A 23,174-nucleotide genomic window follows, 5' to 3' on the forward strand; every position below is an offset into this window, starting at 1 on the left:
TTCACCTTAGGGACACTTTATTCCTGAGTTTGTAAGAGTAATATTAACATATGCTGCAGAACTAGGTACCCTGGTACATTTATCATAAACCAAACCTTTTATCTGAAGCCTGAATTTAAATGAAGCTATTTAAAGAATTAAAATTGCATCGACTTCTACTCTTCAGAGACAATAATTTTTCACTGATTTCTGGTGAGTATTTTCAGTTCCAATGTACTTTATTGTCCCACAGTGTTGCAGCAGCACTAAAACAATTCAAAGTATTACTGTAACTGTCAGCACCAACAGATCAGCTTTCACCAGAAGTGAAGCTTCCCATCACTCCAACCAGCAACATGAGCTGATTTTGTCTCAACAAACCACATTAACATTATAAAAATATCAAGAATCTACTTGCCATGAAATGAATTATTTCAGTTTAAGAGAAGAGTTAAGTAAAGTCACCCTATCCTTATCTTTTAAGAAAAGGTGGGGAAAAGTAAAACCTAAGAAACTGCCTATACATAACGAATTTAAAAAAAACAGGAAACTCAGAGAAAGCGATCAGTTCCCTCAGAATTATTTTGCCTAATTCCCAAAAGGTTCATTCAAAAAGCAAAGTAACAGGTATTAGCTCTTTCTCTTTTCAGTCAACTAAATAAAAAAATCACATTTTTATTATAATGATGACTGATCCTTATGTAATAAGATCTTCATAATTGCTTAGCATACTGCTATGCCATCCTTGAGATCTGTTTCCTTTAAAAGTCATGGGAGACAACTCCCAATTAGCAAGGAGACAAAATAAAAATGCAAACACCCCCTCCCCTCCTTATTCCTCGCTATGGAGGCCTAAACTCCCCCATTTTCTATCAGGACAAACAGATGCAGCATTCTGAACACAAATATTTCCTACAAAAACACTTTAATGTTTCAGTCCATTAACCAGCCTGCTGTGGCAGCTGGTGAACAGTCATCTTTTTAATTAGACACCCTTACTGATTAATTAGTCTCAGAACACTGAGCAGTGGAACCCTGCACGATGCCACTGGGACAAAAAAAAAATATTCCTCTTCCCCTTCTTAGTGCTAACTTAACATCCTTTGGTATTGCTGCAAATAACAAACTTGATTCATTTTCTGCTCACTCTAAAACAGCCTTCCTGTGTAAGGAATTCTCCCAATTCCCAGCTAAACTGTTGCACACAAATTGTATTTGCTTCACACAAATAAAATAAATTAAAAAACTAAATGAACAGAACTACACAAACATGGCACCAAAGCACCAGGTTCAAAGTCAACTGCATTTAACCTTTTTTTGGATAGAAACAGTGACTCACTCGTGATCTCCTCAGTTTCTCCTTTACCAACCAGGCTAGCAAACCGGCAATAAAAATTAAAAAGCCAAGCAAATATTAAGTGCGAAACAAAGAACCTTTTCTTGTTTGAACAGTTTGGCTAAATTCAAGATTTTAAAAATTAATACATTTCTGCATTAGGTTTACATGAAAGTTGATCTGCAGTCCTTGGAGCTCAGTTGAAGACAGATGCACCAAGAAACAGATAATTAGAGTTAATTCAATAGATGGAAGATTGTGCTTTAAGCAGATGTTGAGACTTCAACAACAGGATTTGCTATTTTCATCTATCCTGTTTCTAACTTTTAATTTTGGACAAGACACAATTCCAGAAACCTGGAACCTTAACCTTTGGGTTGGTTTTTGTTTGTTTGTTTTTGGTTGTTTTCTTTCTTAAGAAAAAAAAAAAAAAAGAAAAGAGGATTTGTCTCGCAGGAATCAGAAATAACAATCCTGGTCCAAAATGAACTGGTAAACTACAAATATCAACTCTAAATCAATTAATTTCATCCAGCCCCAAATCCAATCCATTTGGCTCCACCTTCTGCAGCAATGGAAAATACTTTCTTCACCACTGCATGAGAATCATACTGCTAGACTAGTGATACATCTGATTAGTGCCATTTTCTAATTATTAAATTACTGAAATTTGTTCTTTTCATGATACAGCAATATTTAATCCCCAAATCAATGACACTCAGAGCTTGGAAGAATTCTCAGGATTTTCACTCTTACGAGGAGTGACTTGAAATGTTACTGGTCCAGACACAAACCACAAAAACAGAGTTAGAAAAAGCTGGGTTTTGGCCAAGCCTTCTGAAGCCGGACCCTTTAATTAGTTATTATCTCTAACTGCTCTGGGCACAAGCTCATATTGCCAAAGGAAATTATGACAATAAACAAATAGTCTTCTTTTTGGTTCTCTTACAAGTCATTTGGAAGGACAGCTATTCAATCTTTCTTTGAGACCTTTGACTCAATGTCACCATCCAGTTCAAAATCAGGCATTCTTATTCCTACACAAACTTTCACTGTTTTGAGCAATGTAATACTACTAACATCTACTTTTCTGACCTTACTTTAAAAAATAATTATAATAAATTTAAAACAAGTTTTGCTTCCTTAAACCACAGCAGCAGCTGCATTTAAAGTAAGTCTTTACATGCTGCTAGATGAGCATACAGTTCATTCCTTAAGGGAATTCCTATTGCAAACTAGAAGTCTTTTATGAATAAATCATACAGTTTAGACTCAGAAATGCTACCTTAAATCAGCCCACCCCAAAGTTTTCAAACTACAGAGTGTGAGTGACAGCCTCCTGTTTCTGTTCTCATTTTACTTACACAGCTACATGCAGTCCTGACAGGAAAGAAGTCTCACCCTACAAATTCAGCAGTGAGAATTCATACAGGAATGAAACCATCTAAAACAGAGAAGCAAAATTCTTCATAATAAGCAGTGTAAGATAGAATAAATAAAACATCTGTCCCCATGCCGATGCAACAAGTATTTTAGGCTAAGTTGCTGCATATCACTGCCATCAAGTGACTGCAAATTTTTTCTTCTCATTGACACACTGACAGTGCCTGAAACCTGTTCTGACAAGGACACAGCAGTGCAAGAGGAGCATTATTTTTGCAGGAGACAGTTACCAGTCACTCCAGCTGTAAACAGGCTACACTGTGGCTTGGCACCCACCAGTTTATCAGAGCTCTGAATACACTTCAGCATGGAAAAATTCATTGGAGTCTCTGGAGAGGAACCAGTGAAGATGAAATAATGCCAAGCAGGCAGGAGAAAACACTCTGTCAATGAACTGACCTCAGCCTGTGCACATTTTTCTACTTAGATTCTTTTAACAAACAGATCAGACATGCTTTTTCAAAAGCTCTTTAAGTGCCAATATTAACCCTTCATTATCATAAGCAGATTTTTCTCACTCTGATCTTACTTCCCTTACAATAATTGCATAAATAAAAATTACATGTTTATCCCTGCTGATGTATATTTGACTTCCCCCTTGCTGTCAGGTGCCACATGCAGCACTGTGAAGAGCCCGTGGCAAGGGAACTCAGGCAGATTTAGATTGTCATACAGAACACATTTACATATGTGTCAGAAATGAAGCAGCTGCCACACCACAACTCCTACTCTCTAAAATTGCATGCAAGGCCCACTATTGTGCTCCAGTCAAAATTCCTGAGCAACTCAGGGTAATCATCAAGCTGGAACTCAGCAGACCTAAGAGAGTGCAAGGCAGTGCCTGTCAGGACTTGTGAGAGCACAAGGATTTCTTTCTCCCTTCTCTCCTGGAACTCCAAACTCACCTTGAGATGGGAAATCAACGCTCTGATCTAGGGAAAAAGGAACACAGTTCACCAGATCATTCTTGACAGACTGCTGATCTCCAGTGCACAGGATTAGAGGATATGGAGACCTTTTGGAGAAAGTAAGCGCAGCATTGACTTTTCTAAATGAGATGTTTTGCATTCAGTGCTGAATCGAGACTCTAAAACAAGCCCCAAATTACCCTCTCCTACAGAACACATTGAGCCAAGCACTCCTGCAGCTGAGAAACACTGCAGCAGGCTCCTGCATACACATGGATCTATACAGAATAAATGCACAGCCAGATTTCTCAGGTGATGGGACCTATAGCTGGCCCATCTAACATAGCACTGCTGCACAAGACTGGAATATAACAACAAATGTGTCTATACCATGGGCTCTACACTAAATTTAAATGCTGAGAGTCTGCTGCCATTCAGAGGATCACAAGGCACACATTTTTGGCCTGCCAACAACACAACTCTCACTAGTGAGCACAGTTTCACCAGAAGTTAACCAGTAACACTGTAGTAAAGTCAGAGTTTTTACCAGATTTCTCTGACCCCACAAGAGGCAGCCAGAAGTCAGGTTTTCCGTACTGATAATTCCAGGTATCGGGTTCATCTTTCAAGCTGTGACAGTATCATGGCAGAGATTTTTCTCGTGGTCTCCAGTGCCCTTTTTCTCAGTGAGGTGCTGCAATTGCCAATTTAACCCAGGGCTGCAGGTGAGGCTGGATGAGCAGGGAAGGGCTGGAGCGCTGGGAGAGCAGGCTCAGAGGAAGGATCTGTCACCGTGGGCAGCACGGGACAGAACCTTGGGGACTGCTCCACGAACTGGGCAGCAATGGGGAGCTGTTTTAGGGAGAGGGAGGTTCTGGGGACTTCTGGGGGGTCAGTAGGCAAAGGTTCAAGTTCACAGATGTCTGTATCACCTCCTACTTCTGACATTGAACCCACTTCATTAATAATTATTCAATTTAAAAAAATCAGCTGACATTTTTTCCTGGAGCATCCCTTATTAACTGTTCCCAAAGACGGTCCCCAGCTTTGGTATGGCACAGGCTCTCTCCTGTTCATTTCTTTCTTGAGTCTTTTATTGCCAAATGATGCGATCACCAGCAGTTTAGACAGACAGAGTACAGAAGAAGTTTTGTCATTTCAGAAGGAAAATGATTCACTTTATTAAAAAAACCTCTGTTTGCATAAATGCTTCAGTTCAGCAGAGGATTTAAGTTTTTCATCAGTAACACTGCAATATTTCATATTAAATACTGTATGAAATATAATCTTCCAAATTACACATCACTGCAATATTTCTGTAGTGAAAAGGCCAAGCGTTACAAGGTATTTTTAAGGCACAAAGCCCCAGCATCAAGATAAACCTTGCATTTTAGAACTTTTCCACTCCCTCCTCCGCCATGAAACAAACATCTTTCCCACTTTTGGAACGCAGGAGCAAATAATGGAGGTGGCTTTGATGCAACATACAGCTGACAGATGTCCTGTGAATGGTTTCTAAGGAAATATAACACAGCTACAACATCAAAATGAAAAATTTACACTACCAAAACATTCTTCCTTCTTGGTAAAGAAAAAAAGAAGCCACCAAGACAGCTCTCACTCTGGGGATGCTTCCAAACTTCACAATCATGAATTATGTCAAATTAAGAGGACAAGCAGCAAAACAATATGACAACATTATGAAACGAAACTCTGAGTAACAACATCTACCCCAGAATTTCTATGTGGACAGATAATTCACAACCCAGGTAACTGTCTTGGGTTCAATGCAAGGTGTACTCTATTCCCATCTGTTGAAAGCAGTTGGGGAGGTGTTTCTTTCTTTATCTCTTCTGTGACCCATTCCTCCTAACTCTGGGGAGAGGGGCCAGGTGTCTTCTGTTAATGGGCAGCTGTTAAAACCAGGAGGGGCAGTGTTCTTTATCCCTTCCAGGACCCATCCTCCCTCCAGGGGATATCTGCTGTTCATGGGCCATCGAGGCTCACTGCATGGCTGATACAATTACATCATCCCATTGGGAGATGCTCCACCCAGGGGCAGGAGCCCAGCATTCCTACTTGGATAAAACCTGGCATTCAGAACACTAGCACAGCCTGTTTGCACTGGATTCCCAGAGGAAGAGTGATTCCCATCTCACCAGCACTGGACCCTTCTACAGGATCATCTCTGCTCCAACAGAACCACATCTGTCACTGCAGGAGGACTTCACTGGACTTCTCCCAACACCCTGACCAACAGGGAGTCAGGTCATATTCTGACTTTGTCAGGGCTTTTTCTTTTTTGTTCGTTTGCTGTTTTTGTACTACTACATTTTTAATATTCCTAGTAAAGAACTGTTATTCCTATTCCTGTATCTTTGCCTGAAAGCCCCTTAATTTCAAGATAATAATAATTTGGAGGGAGGGTGTTTACATTCTCCATTCCAAGGGAAGCTCTGGCTTTTCCCTGGCAGACACCCTGTCTCTCCAAACTGAGACAGTAACAAACCCAGCACTTGCTCTGAGCAGCCCAGAAAATGACCTCCGTCCATCCCTGCTGTTAAAAGCGAATCTGAGACTGCTGCTCTTCTCAGAGCTCTAAGAGCCCTGCAGCAGCAGAGCTCCAGAACCCCAGACACTGAGATCACCTCTGACCCTGCACAGGGTTCTTCCCTCTTGCCATCACAGATCCAAGAAATCAAACTGCTCCACAGACTTCTTAGAATGCTCACTGACTGCACTGATGGACACAGAATGGGAATGGATTCCCAAAAGGATTCTCCTCTCAGCTCACCCATCCAGCAAGAAGACTGGTTTCCTGCTAGGTCAAAAGGTTTTTAACATTCTTTTTTAAAATAAACAACAGAAAGAAGAAATACTCAATTTTGTGCCATTTTGTTTGGGTTTGAGATTTTTTAAAAACTGAAATGCCTGAAATAAGACATACACAAACCAAACTTTTGAAAAAACCAAGTGATGGATGTGAGTTTATAAAAAACCCACAAGCAAACACCTGAACATGCTGATGTTCTTATTATCACCACAGCAAGAGAACAGAAAGCTAAATGTCAAGCAGTACTACAGACACAGGTCAGCAATTTCTATTGCTAATGCCATGCAGCAGGTACCCATGGCAGGAGGAAAAGTCACATAATCACAATTTACGTAGCTTCAAATAAGTCAAACTGTTTCATTCTTCTGCTGCCCTGCCACTGACTAAAACTGCTGCCCAGCAGAATTCATCTCAACCAAAGGAAAGTGAACAAAAGGAGGAAAGAATAAATAGTAAGTCCCTTACCATTGTGATGAGTAATCTGTATTTATCCAGCATTGCCTGGTTGTCATGGCATCCTGCCAGCAACTGCCAGATCTCTGCCCTCAGTGCTTCTGGAACACCACTCTTCACCAGAGTGGACAATCCGTTTGGTCTCACAACAAGGTTATTGTGCCTGAAACAAAGACCATCATTTGCTTGTTATACTCCAACTACGGCAGTCAAAATAAAGATTAAAAACATTAAAAATCTTTAAAGTTATTCAGTAAAGCAGAGTCAGCAATTGGCAACACAAACTTTTTTTTCAATGGTTACAGTAGTTAGTATTTGTCAAATGAAACACAAAAATTCTGCAAGGATTTACAGTAAGAACCAGTGGCAAAATGTAGTGATATCCAAATTCTCCAGGTGTGGAGATATTAATGAAAATTACAATAAACAGCTGCAGAAATTGAACTAAGTTGGCTGATGAACAACAGTTTGAATTGAAAGAGAAAAATACGCCATCTCTGCATATAATTCAATATTAAATATTTGTTCAACATATATGTTGTAGCTTAGGTTAAGAAAAATAAAGATAACGTAAGCTGTGCAGAAAAATAAAATTTGGAAAACAAATAAAAGACAATTTTAAGAGTCCTATTATGAAGACTGAATTTCTGGTTCCACACTTCATGCCAAGAGTATGTTCCCATGAAACAGGAACACTTGCACACACATTTGTACAATCCTGCTATTACGAATAAATCTCTCTGTTGGTCTGAGCTGGTGCTTTACTACCTGGTTGTACACACACACAAAAGAAATGCAGAAACACAAAAATCACTGCACAATATTAGAGAGCTATCAGTCCCAGATGTTGAAAAGCTCTTTTGGAAATAACAGTATTTGCTGATCTAGATGAAAACACTCTTAGACTCATGGCAATTTTCAGAGCAACCCAGCAGAAGACTGCCCAAACTGATTTTTGGCTCTTTCTGCTGTAGGAAGTGCTGTGCTCTCCAAATGCTTTGACCACTGTTGTGTTTCCCAGCTCTCTTGGTAGCAGAGTAGTGAGAGTGGCTGTTTAGCCAAATGCCAGCAAGCTGTGATTAACTCAATAACCTGCAATTTGACCCTGGATTTGCAGTGAATATTTAGAGTCCTCGTTTTATGAAACAGGTCATTAGGACATGAACAGATTACCACTGCTGTTTAAATTTAAAAGATACTCTAACCTGTTTTTTTTTGCCTATGCTTTGGGGATGATATCCCCATTTTTCCAAATGACCTGAGAACTGAAAAGAGTGTGATTATATAATATCATTATTCTTTTAAAAAAATTATTTTTTAAACATGCAGCGCAGTACAAGTAACTTCATCTCTACCCCTCAGATACCCAAATAAAAACTAGGTGCTTTTTATCTTTTTATCCATTTTGCACTCAGTCACATTATCCTAACAGTCTTGCCATGGGAAAGAGCTAGAAAGAAAACCAATATTCACAGGAACATTAGAAGCATGAAACACTTGACTTAAAAGACTTGCACAGGTTCAGAGGAGGCCACAGAGATGTTCCAAGGGCTGGAACCTCTCTGCTATGGACACAGGTTGGGATAGCTGGGGATGTTCAGCCTGGAGAAGAAAAGGGCTCCAGGGAGAACTTATTATGGCCTTCAGCTAAAAGGAGCCTATAAAAAGGAGGGAAAGAACTTTTGTAGGGGCAGATAGTGACAGGGCAAGGGAGAATGGTTTTAAACTGACAGAGAGGCTGGGTTACATGGGTATTGGGGAGAAATTCTTCTCTGTAAGGGTGGTGAGGCCCTGGTACAGGGTGCCCAGAGAAGCTGTGGCTGCCCCTGGATCCCTGGAAATGTCCAAGGCCAGGATGGACAGGGCTTGGAGCAACCTGGGATAGTGGAAGGTGTCCCTGCCCATGGCACGAGGTTGGAATGAGATGAGCTTTAAGGTCCTTTCCAACCCAAACTATTCAGTGATTCTATGACCAGATACTCTAAGCAGTTACAGAATTATGACATGCATGTTGAGGAATAAACATATAGTAAATACATCAGAAAGCTGAAGCTCTAGTTGTGGATTAGTTTGGTTATTACATGGATCTGGTCATAGGTGTTATGTGAGAAACAAAGCAGGGTTCCCCTGAGGACTGATCCAATGCACAGCTGAAAAAGGACATTTCCACAGAAACAGAACAGGGAAATTTTCAGCAACACCAAGGAAACAATACAAAGAAGGCAACAACCAACACACATGCTGTAACACCATCCTGAACATAATCCCAGCTGAGAATTAAACAACCAGACTTCACTGGCTCTGTCCTAGATTTGTATTTTATGGCAGAGGTAATACTTCAACAATATGAGTCCATGCTGGATAGCATTAGTAACTTCCACAGCCAACTTTCCAAGTACTGCATGGCTCTCTGGGAAACAGCTTGCACATCCATAATCCTTGCTCAGAACAACAGAAGTGAGCATAAAATAAAAACTTGTCTTATTCTAACCTTATCCTTTATCATGTGGGGGTCACCATTCATGGATGCTGACATCTTTAATTTGTTACAAAATGTTGCAATTCTCCTGCACAAACTCATCGATCTAATTTTAAAATATCAGAGAGCAAGGACATAGAGCAGCAATAGACTATGCTCCAACTTGACAAACATAAATTTCTGATCAAAGACTGTTATTGATTATTGCTACTAGGTTTTTTTTAAGACATAGTTGACCAGTCAGCTAAAGCAGTTTAGCTGGCAAGAACAGCTTTAATGCTGAGGACGCAGTAAACAGTAAAATAGATATACCAATACTTTTCAATGGTTTGTTCTATCTTTTTGGTAAATTATCCTATTTCTGTTTATATGCCTGAAGGAGAGTCCTGGAGCGGAGCGGTGTTTCTTCTGAGTCCAATAGGTTACAGTGACATTTTAATGAAATGACAAAAAGCAATTAAAATGCAAGAAATTTTTCATCGAAGAGACAAATCAGCACACCAGTTCCCCAAGTGGAAATGTTAATTTTTGTTTATTTACTTTTTTTACAAGTGCACAGATCTTCTACTAACATATGGCGCAGTTTTCATCAAGCTAGAAGATTTTGATTTATTTTTAGTTTAAAAATCCTCACCTGTTACTCTAAGTTTTGTTCTTCAAATGTAACATAATGCGATTCAAGAACCTAAGTAGTTTACAGATTTGAATTTCTCTCCAGAGGTAATATTTCTTGAGTCACTCCTGAAGAAATGTTTGCTAGTCTTCAAACAGGCTGGCATCTCCCATTTCAAACTGATTTTAAGCTGCTTTAGCTACTAAATTCTCTCGATTTATGTGTAAGTTATGCTAGAATTCCAAAACAGTTTATTCTAAAAGTCTTAAATGATTTGTCTTGTTGATCAGTATACTTGAGTAACCAGAAGAAATAGTAGGATACATGAAACTTAAGACCATGAGGCATGGGTGTCTTTTTACTTCAGCATGCTCATCCACAGAGTCCAGGTATTTGTCAAGGACACAGGTTACAAATAGAAGAATCAACTGACAAATGAGGTTAAAAAAAAAGTTAAATTGAGAAGTGGCATCTTTCAATTTGGATCCTGGATTAAGGTCAGAAACTTGGGTGACAGAATAGTTAAAAACTTAGAAGGTTTCAAAAATAGTTAAAAACTTTTAAGTTAGAAACTTCTAACTTCTGGTTAGAAGGCGAGGGTTCTAGGGGTAAGGTTCAGTTAAGTTCAGCAAAACCCTGTGATGTCTCAGCCAGAAACCTTCCTTTGAGATTGCCATAGATGAGATCAGCAGTAAGCGGCTGTTTCTCCAAAGCTACAGAGTAGCCAAGTAAAGGGAGGAACTGTCCAAATAAATCCTTAAAATGTTGTTCATCTCTCTTTTTCGGAGTTACGAAAAGGAAACAGACAATTCCAGATTAAGGGCCTCTGATTATTTTTGTCTCCAGCAGCAGGAGCTATTACTTACACAGGGAAAACCAAGTAAGTGGTTCTGGCACTTGCTCAGGTCTTTCTGAAGCAGCAAACAGACTTTCTCCTCTCTTGGCACAGTTTGCACTGCTACTGAACCACTTAATTAAACAACAGAAATAACACTGTTGAGAACATAGTCTGGGCTTACAAATACTCTTGGTTTTACTCACCAACGGAAAGTGTTTCAGTGAGGATTCCCAGTATTTCTGGGTTCCTTTTCAAGTGCTTACATATAGCACATGAACAAAAATAGGAAAAAAAGTGCTTCTAAAAAATTAAATTTAGACCAGCTGGCATGCACGGCTTAGATGGGACACATGGGAGTCCTGGCACTGAGTTTCATGAGGATTTAACAGCCAGCCCCAAATGACCAGAAAGTTTTGCCTGTGAAGACTCATATCTGCTGAGAGAGCATATACAAATACACTCTCAAACACCAAACAAAACCAGACTTTTGCACATTCCATGGGAAAGATTTATCAAAAAAGCTCCAAGTTAGCTATACAAGTCCCCTTCAAATTAAGTTTTAAAACTACACTTCAATGTGCCTTGCATTTTAGTTTTTAAAATGCACAAGCTAAAGAATTTCAAACCTCCTGCTCAGGAGCATATAGTGTCATAAACCAAATAAAAGGTTGATATGTAAAATCTAATGTAAGGAATGAAGCATTACCATCTCCCCAGTAACTCTCCCCAGGAGTACAAAATCTTCTCAGGACAATCCTTTGACACATCACCAGTGCCACTGGAGAGTTCATTATCACTCTCTGTAAAAAGAAAGAAAAAACAAGAAAACAAAAGCATGTACAGGTCTACTCAAGAGCACAGACACTAGAGTGGCATATATACAAGTCACAGACAATGGTTTTGTTTTTTTTTTTTTTAATACATCAGTTTTAAAAGCAAAAAAGGTACAAAATTTTAATGGAATCATAAAGAATGTTTAGCAGACTTTACCAAACAAGTGTATTAATAAAGTTATCATAAAGTTTAAAAGAACAGGACTAGGGAATAATTCACAGCAGTCTTACCAGAGAAAGGTCTGGGACCTAGAAAAGCATTAGGTGAGAAAACTTTCAAGGCTGTCAACACTCCATTTAATGAAATTTCACAGTGTTACCTAAAAGTCACATAAAAGAGAAGTCTCCCAGACTTCACATAAAGAGAAGTCTCTGATAAAGCACGGTAGATAATGCTGCTTCCTTACACCATGTCCCTCTGGCTGTCCTGTGGTACCCTGAGCTCAGGAAGCCTCCTCTGAGCCACAAAATCATATTTTTGACTGAACTAAGTTCATGGATGAGCAGAAAAAAAAACAAGACCGTGACTTTAAAGGTCATAGTGCATGGAACAGAGAGGATTGCTACAAATGAAAGCTCATAATAATTAAGAATGAAACACTTAAGGAGGGATATATGCCTTTATATGACTGACACCCAAACCCAGAAGGGATCATGTAGGCCTGGAATAGAATGCTCAAAAAGCCATCCAACCCAAGTGTTCATCAGGATTCCAAGTGTCTCACAGGCTTGTGCAGCTGCCCACAGTAAGCTGGACGGTCTGTCTCCATATGACAAGCCCTTATGCAAATATGGTCTTGCAGTTCTTTGGACTTTTTCCAGTTTTATCTGAATAAAATGCTGATAAGAATTAAACAACTGCAACTTTGACAACACCGGATGCTGACGGGCTCCAGCTTTCATTGTCTTTAGTAGCAAACACAAGCCAAAAAGAGACACAGCAACAGCTCCCTTATCATCATCACAGAATCTCACAATGGCTTGGGTCGGAAGGGTCCTTAAAGCTCATCCAGTTCCAAGTCTCCTGCCATGGGCAGGGACACCTTCCGCTAGCCCAGGTTGCTCCAAGCCCTGTCCAGTCTGGCCAGGAGCATTTCCAGGGATGGTGTAGCTCCAGCTTCTCTGGGCAATCTTCAGAGGCTGCTGAAGCCACGGACAGCTGGATGTTAGAGGGCTCTAGGGCTGCCCTCTCCTAGGATCTGAATTGTCCCCAGAAATTAAAATGGAACAAAAAAAAAAAAAAAAAAAAGAACCAGAGCTACATCTGCCCCCCGAATCCTTTCAATACTTTCTTCCACATGGCTCTGTCACATCTTATTGCTGATCTAATATCCTGAATCCCCTCAGGTGCATTAAACACTTCAACTCCAGCTTTATGTCGACAACATAGATCAGGTAGAAGAGGATCTTCGGTACTTGTGCAATTACCCTGTTAACTCTTCATCCTTATCATTCCCACTTCAATTACAGATTTCTAATTTATATTCTGAGCAGCTGTCAAATATACAAGTCATTAATAAAATATCATCAGTGCTTCAATTTGACAGTAGGCTGTGATGACAAGGATAGCTTATAGTGTATTTCAAGGACAATTAACAGCAAAACCAGTGCCCTGAGAGAAGCATATCCGAAATCTCTGTTTCAAAATGAACACTACATTGGAAGGGTTCAGCTCTGAGCCTGTTTGCACAGCTTTACAGTTCCCCAGTACCAGCCCAACCTCCATTTAAATACTTCCCCATTACAATTAAAAAGAATCCAAACAAAATAACTACCCACCTGCATCACAAATCTACAGAAAACTTGATTTTAAGGTTTCCCAATCTTTTGCATGCATTCACTAGACCTAAAGATGGAAATAAGATCTAAAACCCTCAAGTTTATAATTTTAACTAAAATTTTGTATCACAGTGAAAGATTTCCCTGTAACCAAAGGAATCGGTTGTGTACTGAGGGAAAAAAATGTATTCAAAGACTCAGCATCCCGCTTAAAATTACCAAAAATAGTGTAATGGCCAATTTCCTCACTTACGACACGCACATGGCAATTACTAAAAAAATAAAAGGAACTAAATACATTACATTTGTTGAATTCTCTTCTCTCCTGATTTGCACAACTGTGTCAGAGGGACCAACAATAAATGCAGTCCCTTCTACTTCCCATTGAAAGAAGAAAAAAATTTGAGGCAACCTCTGAGATGAGCCCATTTGCTATTCAGAGACACAAGGTGCGTGTTAATGATACTGGTGTGTGAATCTCAAGAAACCCAGCTCACATCAGGAATTCATCAGAAACCACAATTTCAGAAAGGTTTTATGCATTCAAAGTAAAGGAAGAAAATTTGGCACCAAATGCTGAAAGGAAGAGATTAGAATTTCTTTGGAGAGACTGAAGAGCTACAGCACATCTCTGCAAGAGTTAATGTTGAAAACACACACAAACAAACCCTGCAGCCTGGAATGAAATCTGATAAAGATGACTAAAATCCCCAGGCAGACCAAAACGTTTCAAAATGCAGCTCCACTGAATCCTTTGAGCAACAAAGCACAGCAGCTCTTATCAGATCCAAACCTGAGCTCAAGGAATACTGACATCAGCCTAAAGAAACAAAGCCCTTGATGTCTCACTGTGCTGGTATTCAGGGCAAAATTCTTCGAAGTTCTAAAGGAGACCAGTGTTACACAGCACATCCACTCCAGTGCTTCAGCCAGAAAATTCTTTCATCTGGAAGGCTTGGCAGTGTTTGAAATGTATTATTCAGTTATATGTCACAAAATCTCGGGCCTTAATTAGAAATGCCATATGTTCCCTTTCAAAAGACGCTAACGTCAAACTTCAAAATAGAACAGGGCAAAGGGAAGAAAATAAACAGCCTTAAAAACCTTGACTTTGTTTCCATTCTAAAGAGTATTTACATATTCTAACCTCTTATGGCATTAAGGTAAAAGCTAAGAAAAAAAAACAAAACGATGCCATGGGAGGGATACTTAACTGTAGATGTTTTTCTCTGAGTATTTCTACACAATTTTTTTCTACATCCCATATCATGTATAAGCCAGCAGAATTTGCCAAAGCATGATTTAATCCACCCTTTTTCTGCTGGGAAAGCCACAGATCCCTTCTTCTAAACATTCTGTATATTATTCCTCCTCCAGTATTTGCTCTGACCTCCCAGAGCCATCAGCTGGGCAATAAAACTTACACTTCGTCAGAGCAGGTGGACAATGGACGACATCTCAAGGGAGCAAACCTTGGGGTTGTGAATGTGTGTACATTTTAGGATCACCCCCAGGGAACAGTAAGTCTCAAAGGTTTTCTGTTTTGTTTTCAATTGCAACATGACTCACAAAATTCACAAAAAGGTCATGCCTCATGAATCAACTCCTTGAATTTAGAGCCTTTTTAAGGAAGCCTGAAGGATCACACCCCCACAGCAAGTATTGCTCGGTATGGTATCAGCATGGAATAACACTTTGGGCTGGAAGAGACCTCTGGAGATCAGCTGCTCTGATCCACTCCAAGCTCTTGTTAGCTCAGGTCACTCCAGGACCTGAATGAGAGGTGGGCTGGGGATGCACAGGAATTTGAGAGGGAACATAGCCAGAAGAGATGACTCCAGCTGACCCAAGGGATGTCCCAGACAATAGGGCATCATGCTCAGCACCTAGAGCAGGAAGGAAAGGAGGAAGGGAACTTCAGTGTGATGCCATTGGTCTTCCCAAGGCAGTGTTACAGTTTCCCAGGGGATGGCTGAGCACCTGCCTGCCCATGGGAAGTGATGAATGAATTCCCTGTTTTGATTTGCTTGAGCACACAGCTTTTGCTTTCCCTACTGAACTGTCTTTATCTCAGCCCACGGGTTTTCTCACTTTTACCCTTCTGACTCTCCTCCACCTCACCAGGAGGAGTGAAGGAGCAGCTGTGTGGGGCTGAATTTCCAGCCAGGGTTGAACCACAATATGAGGTTAGTCTTGAACACCTTCAAGAAAGGAGATTGTAAAATCTCTCTGAACAACCTTTTCTACTACTTGACTATATGATGGTCTAAAAACAAACAAGGCAACCACCTGTCAGAGACTGAAACATAATTTACAGCTTAAACATCTTCATGGACTCCTGCCTATTATACCAAAACTGTATAAAAACAGAAGCTAAAGACCACCACACCCTGAATGGGACCCTACACTGCACATTGATGGAGATAAAAGATAAAGTGACTCAGGTTTGGGCTGGGGAAGAAGAATTTTTTCACAGAGGGATCAAGCTTAGCACCAGCTGCCAGACTCTCACTCCAAAGGGTGGGGGGAGGAGAGGTTTTGTGCGTGTGGTGAAAAAGCCTCAGCGCAGGGGCAGTGAATGCCCATCATACACTGTGCAGAGGAGCTCAGTGTGGGGCCCTTCGCCCCAGAACAGCCACATCCACGTGAGGGACAGCAGAGGAGGTGTCAAGTCCCATCAAAAGCATCCGCACGGGGTCCCCAGACCCTGCACATGACGCGGCAGATCCGCAGTGCTGCAAGGGACAGTGTCAAACCTGCCCTCCCCAGAGGAGGCACAGGGGTGGTCCTACCTGGCCCACAGGTATATTAATCCAATGCATTTTATACTTTTCAGTGCAGGGCGGTGGGGGACCCTCACCAGCAAGAAAACCAGATGGAGGGGAGCCACGAGACATCACTGGGACCCTCAGCAGGGTGGTATGTTCCTATGTAACCCCTGTCACTCTATCAGTGTCCCCCCTACCCACACACACCTCTTTTTCTATTTCCTTCTCTCTCTTCCTTTCTTTCTTTTTCTTTGCCTCTTTTACTATGAAATAAAATAATCAAGTTTTTTGGCACCAACATCTAACTGCATTTGGTTTCAATGAAGTTCTGGTGTATATTTTTAACCTTCCTGGGTTTGATCAGTTTAATTCACAGAGACTTAGTTTTCCTTGCTCTTCTGTGTGCTAATTTGGATCGTAACACCAACCCACCAAAAACGTCCTTTCAGCTAACCAGAATTTCCAGGGTTGCAACTTGCGCCTGCTGCCTCTCAGCCTGTTATCAGGCACCTCTGAGAAGAGTCTGGCTCCATCCTTACTCACTCCTCTGATGTAGCAGATGTAGACAGCAACACATTTTCCTCTCCAGCCTAAACCAAACTCAGTTCCATCAGCCCCCCAGTGTGCTTCTGCTCCAGAGTGTCTGTGTGAGTCCTGGGTGGGGAGCCCAGGGCTGGCTGCACTGCAGGCACGGCCTCGGGGCGTGAGCAGAGGACACGGAGCCTTCCCTGGCCTCCTGCACACAGCCCGCGCTGTGCTCAGCTGCCTTTGCCATGACCATCTACTGGGGACTTGCTGGCAGAATTTCTTCTCCTCGATCTCCAAATACTCTTCTGAATAAGTGACTCTTTATCTAGTTCATGTTCAGCCCATCTTGTCACATGAGGCTGTTCTGCCTCTGATACAGGACCCAGCACTTGCCTTCATTGAACTTCACAAGGTCTTGCCTTTTTCCAGCCTCTCCAGGTCCCTCTGAACACGAAGCCCTGCCCTCCAGAGCACTGAGCATTCCCCCAAATTTGCTGTTGTCCCCACATCTGCTGGAGGCACACTTGGTCTTGTTACACAGGTGATTAATAGACATTTAACAGCACTGATCCCTGAAAAACACCACTATTTGCCGGCTGCCAGCTTGACTTTGCACCATTGATTGATTCTTGCATCCCAGCAATCCAACCAACCTTCCAACCACATCATTTTCACCTTGTCCAGTGCCTATCTCATTGATTTCATCAGGACTCCATGGGAAATAGTGTTGAGGCCCTGCTAAAACCAAGGTGCACAGCACCCACTGCCTGTCCCTTGCCCACAGCATGGTCACCCTATCGCAGAAAGTGATGAGGTTGGTCAATTCATGGTTTGTCCCTCATAAATCTACGCTGGGGGTTCCCAATGATGCCACCGGACATTCCCATGTTTAGAAGCTCCTTTCAGGTGTGTTTCCTCCATAACCAGTCCCATAGACTGAGGCAGATTGACTGAACTAGAATTTCCTTCTGGCACTTGCTTCTTTTGGATATTTGCCATTTGCATGAGATGAATATGGAAGCCTGCACAGGCATCCCTTGGGTTGGGAGAGGATCCCCAGATACCAGATTTTGCATGCAGCCTGTTTTGTGAGTGTACCTACAGACAAACAAACAAGTAAAAAGTCATCTCTCTCAAAAACCTGCAGGGACACTCAAGAACAAGCTAGAAAAGAGTGAATCTAATAGAAAAGAAGATTGGCATTTTATGGATATAAATAATTTTGTCTGTTCATTCCAAGGATTTTACTGCTCTTTTGACTGTATTTCTCAGCTCAAGCCTAATTTTTCTTAACCTGCAAAAAAAAACCCCAACAAACAAAAAAACCAAAAACAAACAAACAAACAAAAAACCCACCAAAAAACCAAAACCACCTTAGCCTTTATTGTTCCTTCTCTAGGATACTCTACTTACTTCCTAAAAGGACAAATTCTCCACCCTTCTGCTCGTTTCCCATTCACTCCTCCAGTGTGTATTTTTTCTTGATGAGAGATGTCCAAACAAAACACTGAGGCATCCAGTGCTCAAACGAGAAGAATTACAGGCACAGTAACTAGCATAAATAAATACTCTACAGGAAAAAAAATCCAAAAAAACATACACAGAGGGACACAAAATCTTGGCCTCTTCTTTCCCATCCCTTATTTTGACAGTATCAAACAGAGGTCATGTTCAGAGGGTAACCCCAGTACCTAGAGCAGCACTGACAGGTTAGGCAAAGACTGTAACAAAATCTATGGCAAACCAACTCAGAGCAAAGTCAGTCAGAAGAGAGGTTCCTCTCTCTCATCAGGGATTAACAGACTCAGCTTTGTTCACTGGCTTTCCCTTTTTTGGCTTGAGGAAATAAATTCTGGTGATGGACTCATACCAACAAAAATTGAGGTATTTAATGTGCTTGAATTTCATTTTCCATCTTCCCAGTTTTACAGTGAAAGGGTTTTTTTGTTTGTTTGCTTTGGGATGGTTGTTTTTTTCCTCACACTTCAAAATCTGGCTTTAAACAAAACACCCCTCATCCATATTTTACACCAATTATATAGCTATAGAGTATCTTTTCTGGGAGGTTCAGTTCTTCCTCAGGAAATTCTACTAGTTCATCTGAAACATGACAGTACCTCAGAAGTCAAACTCCTTTTTCAGTTAAAAATGGAAACAAGGTGGAAAATGACAGTTGTTTCAGAGATGCTGAGCATAGTAGTAAATAAGTGAAGTACTTCCTAAAATGAGTAAAAAAGCATGAATAAAGCAGATTAAAAAATGAACAGGTGGGATTTGAGCACTGATGTGAAGGAGAAGAAAGGATTTTTAATGTGTTTTAATTGAGAAGCTGTTACACGTGAAATAAAAAGAGTAGGTGGAACTAAAAAATAATATAGCTGGAGCAGTCTGAAGGAGAAGGAAGTCAGGGTTTTAAGATAGGTGGGAACAGAACTCGAATACTTCAAATATGAACAGTTTGATTTTTATGTAAGAGAAGAACAAAACTGAGGGAGGAGCTGGAGTTGGCAGCATATTATGAGGGCGCAAGACAGAGCCTTACTGACATGGAACCTTTCCATACATACAAGATAAAAAAGGATCGTGAGAAAGGCCACAAAAAAAAAGGGCAAATTTTCATTTACAAGGTAACAGGGAATTACAGAGCATGAACTATAGTTCTGGCAGGGAGGATGACAGTGAAACAAAGTTTAAGGCATAAAGTCATTCTGGCATTAAATGTGGCAGATTTTCAGAGATGCCCAACTTTGAGTGCATTACAAAATATTTTGATGAACACAGAAGGATTTCCAAATGCCTTCCTGAATTATGAAAAGACAATCCTCAGTAAATACTCTTACTTAGAGGGAAGAGGAATAATCAAGAGCAAAAAAAATACAGATTAATGAATCTGAACAAAGACAACTGGCATTGAATTCTGCTCACAAGAACTTTCTGCTTACCTTAGTTCAATAACTAACTTGAAAAATTAATCTGGCAGCTACTGAAGTACATGAAAAGAGAGCAAAACCAAAAAATAAAGGTAACAGAATTTTTCACTAAAAGGAAACCAGTAATAGAAAAAACCCACTATTTTGATTCTCATTCCTTTTTATGAATTACAACACACACATTTTTCACTTGGAATCATTCAAGCGCAACCTAATGCTGACGAATCACAAAATTTTGATTACCTCGCAAACAGGCTGCAAATTTATTTGCTTCTTTATGTAACACAAAATGTGAATCCCAAACCCTGTGTTTGATAAACACAGAGAGGGTGGCACAGCAAGCAGCAGGATGACCTCTGCCTTCCCCTTGCTGCATTCCACAATGCTCTGTTCTCACACGTCAAGGACTGTGCAAAAGTCTCCCAAAGGACTTGTACCCGAGAGCAGTCCTGTCCTGTTGGGTGTGTGCAATGGCCAGCCAAAACCACCTTTTTCTTTTTAAAACAACAATCCTGCATTTTAAAACCCACCTTCCATCCTTATATGCCCTACCTTTAAAACACTTAGTTCTATGTCATATACTTTCAACACAGGCCCTGCATCACTGTCATATGAAATGAGAATCATTTTAAAATGTCCCAAAAATAAACCTCAACTGGGCATCCAAGAGATGATCCTCCCCTCAAGTATTGCACATAAAATTGAGCCACCGTGACATCTCTAAATTTGATGTACAAATGCTTAAACCTGAATAAAAGAAAGTGGAGAAGAACTATTGCTTCAGTTCAGTAGTTTTGCTCCCACACAGATGACAAAGCCAACTAAATGCTGCATGGTGGAGGTAGCCTTGTAAACACAAACATTTTCCACATGTACCATGCTGTCTGATGGCTGCCATCTCAGAAAACAGGCAAGGAAACAAAATTGGAGGTGCTGTCACAGCTCTAAGGCAAGGCATCAGTAATTTATGAATTTGTAGATTAGAATCTACTCCCATCTTTGATAGAATCAATGAGGAAAAACAAATATCAGTGTTAGAAACACTCAGAAGTTATGTGTTGCCTGACATTTAAGGCAGTGTGCCAGGCACTTAGGTTAGAAAGCACTTACACTCACAAAATACCAGAAAGGTGATGACCAAAACTAAAAGAGAAGAATCTCACACTGAGGTTAGGGGAACTGTTGGTTGAGAACAGCCTTTGTAATAATCTTTACACAAAAGTGGTTAGTTTTTTTAATTCTATGAAATGCACAATTATCTAAGCAGAGGCAGCTCAAGGCCACCCAAAACTGATGGCTGAAAACCTGAGATGATCCTTTAGCAATAGGAAATTTGAATTCCTAATAAGCCAGCAGGATTGCAAATCCTTTTTCAAAGGATTTCCTACTGCTTTCATACTGATTACAGATAGACAAGGAAAGACAACCACTAATGAATAAAGCATCCAAATCATTCAAAAGAATCTGCAATTGCTTCCAGACAAGATGAAAACACCAATTTATGCTCATTTTGTGTCTATTTTGTACCACAATCTGAAGAGATTTTATGAAAGTTATAAAAAAACCCAAAACCCTGAAATCCAAGAAACAGAATCCACTGTGATCCCACTGAATTGAAACCTACCTTCATTTGAAAATATCTTTTTCTATCGTTCTCCAAAAATAAACCAAACGCACCAACAGATTTCCCTGGAGCATTCATGAACTGCAGGCCAGAATTAGGGAATTACGTTTTGCCTTGAGCCTCACAAAGTATGAGGAACAGATTTTACCAAAGGAAAAATCCCTACAGAGTGTTCCCACACACATTGTGCAGGAGTGTCGAGTGGACGCTGGGGAAGAAGAGAGGGACAAAAGAGCTCAGGTTAAGTCACACTCCTTGGGTGTGTTCCACTTCCTGGAACAGGAAAAAACCTTAAAAATCCCTGATTTTCCTTTCGATTTATAACCTTGAAATTTCATTAAATACTTCTGCAACCCACAGAAGCGTTTCAAATTTGAAACATCTTGTAACACAAAGGCCATACCTGCATGAACAAATCTAAATGTAACTGTAACTATCAACTGCCACCATATTAAAAATAACAAGTCCTCCGCACTCAGTATTTTTTTATATATTAAGGAAAGTATCACATGACCACATTCCTCCTGGCAGCACAGTAACAGCTGTAAAAGTCAACTCAGTGCATTTATTTTATAATTTTTATTAAAATATTTTTCATGTAAGTGAACTGGTAAGCTGTGAAAATAATCCATTTAGGATTATTTTACGGACAGTAGAGTCCATAAAATGACATCAGGCTTGTCAGGAATATTTTCTTTCCATTTGGATGCTATTCTTAGTAGTGTCTGTATTTTAAAACTCTTCCCTTGTGGAACTGCAGAAAGGGTTCTTGTCTGGGGACACTACTGGCCCAATGGCCTCATGAATTTAGGATTTGTGACGTTCTAGCTCATTTTTATGGAGATAGCAAAAAGGTTCCAAGACAGATTTAATTGATCCTATTTAGGACCCACCAACTTCACTCTGCGTTGGATTAATATAACAAACAGTTCCTGTGAAGTACATAAAGCTATTTTTAATTTGGATTAAAATGCAGAGTTGACTATTCCAACACTAGTCACGTAATTTTTTCTCACACAATCACCCTCATTTGTGCACATCATAACCTCTATTTTATCACTAAATACTCTCTCAGTAGTTCTATTCACTCCTAAAACATCACCTCCTCTACTCCTCTGCTTTCCTGAGTACTGCAAACAGCCTCTGCCCACCCACAACACTTGACACAGCATTCAGACTTCCTCTGGCCGACCATCTCTGATCATTCAGCATTGCCCACCTCTCACCTACTGCACACACCTTCTGTTTGTGTCACCAGTACGACACCCCAGAGCCCTTCTGAAACTTTCAAAGTCCCTTATTCTTTTATGTCCATCTTTAATGTCAAATCCTACCATCTCCACACTGAACTTCCAGAGCCCTGAAGGTAGTTTTTCTATTGCCTATCTCTTTGTTCTTAGTGTTCAGACGGCTAGAGGGAGTAGGAAGGTAAAAGTTTTATTTTCTTCAGTTTTTTATTTACTCTCTTGGCAAAGAGAACACAAAGGGAAACAGTTCTGCGTTCCTGGAGGTCATTTGAGAGTGTTCCAGAAGCACCCTACAGCTCATGTTCAGAAGGTTCTTTTTGGTAGCCCAGCCATCTTTTACCTGAATTACCTTTTACCTCTCCAGGGTATCTGCTAAACATTCTGTGCTTACTCTGCAGCCAACTCACAGATGGGAACAAGAGCTCTGAACCAGACACCTGGGGACCACAGAAAGCTTCAGCCAAAGCATCTTCAACTCAGTAACAACCAGCTTAAAGAGTATTTTCTGGTTTTGAACAGAACTGCTCCTGTTTAGAGTGACCCTTAACCTTCCAACTTTATCCTGACTCCAGAAAAAACTCAA

The 23,174-nt window shown here is 40.5% G+C and overlaps 1 protein-coding gene across 7 annotated transcripts in view; it reads right to left on the reverse strand.

Annotated features, from left to right (window-relative positions):
• Positions 1-23,174, reverse strand: part of RABGAP1L (RAB GTPase activating protein 1 like) — a 228,604-nt gene that overhangs the window by 165,538 nt on the left and 39,892 nt on the right. For all 7 annotated transcript variants that reach the window (XM_066192172.1, XM_066192176.1, XM_066192174.1 and 4 more), the window contains 2 exons: positions 11,589-11,682; positions 6,965-7,115 (listed from right to left, as the gene is read on the reverse strand). In XM_066192172.1, coding sequence (XP_066048269.1) covers positions 6,965-7,115; positions 11,589-11,682 — 245 coding nt within the window. The remainder of the gene's footprint in view (positions 1-6,964; positions 7,116-11,588; positions 11,683-23,174) is intronic.

This window comes from Chamaea fasciata, unplaced genomic scaffold, assembly GCF_029207755.1.
Source record: "Chamaea fasciata isolate MVZ Bird 193981 ecotype frontalis unplaced genomic scaffold, bChaFas1.0.hap1 SCAF_10, whole genome shotgun sequence".
Classification (NCBI taxonomy): domain Eukaryota; kingdom Metazoa; phylum Chordata; class Aves; order Passeriformes; family Sylviidae; genus Chamaea; species Chamaea fasciata.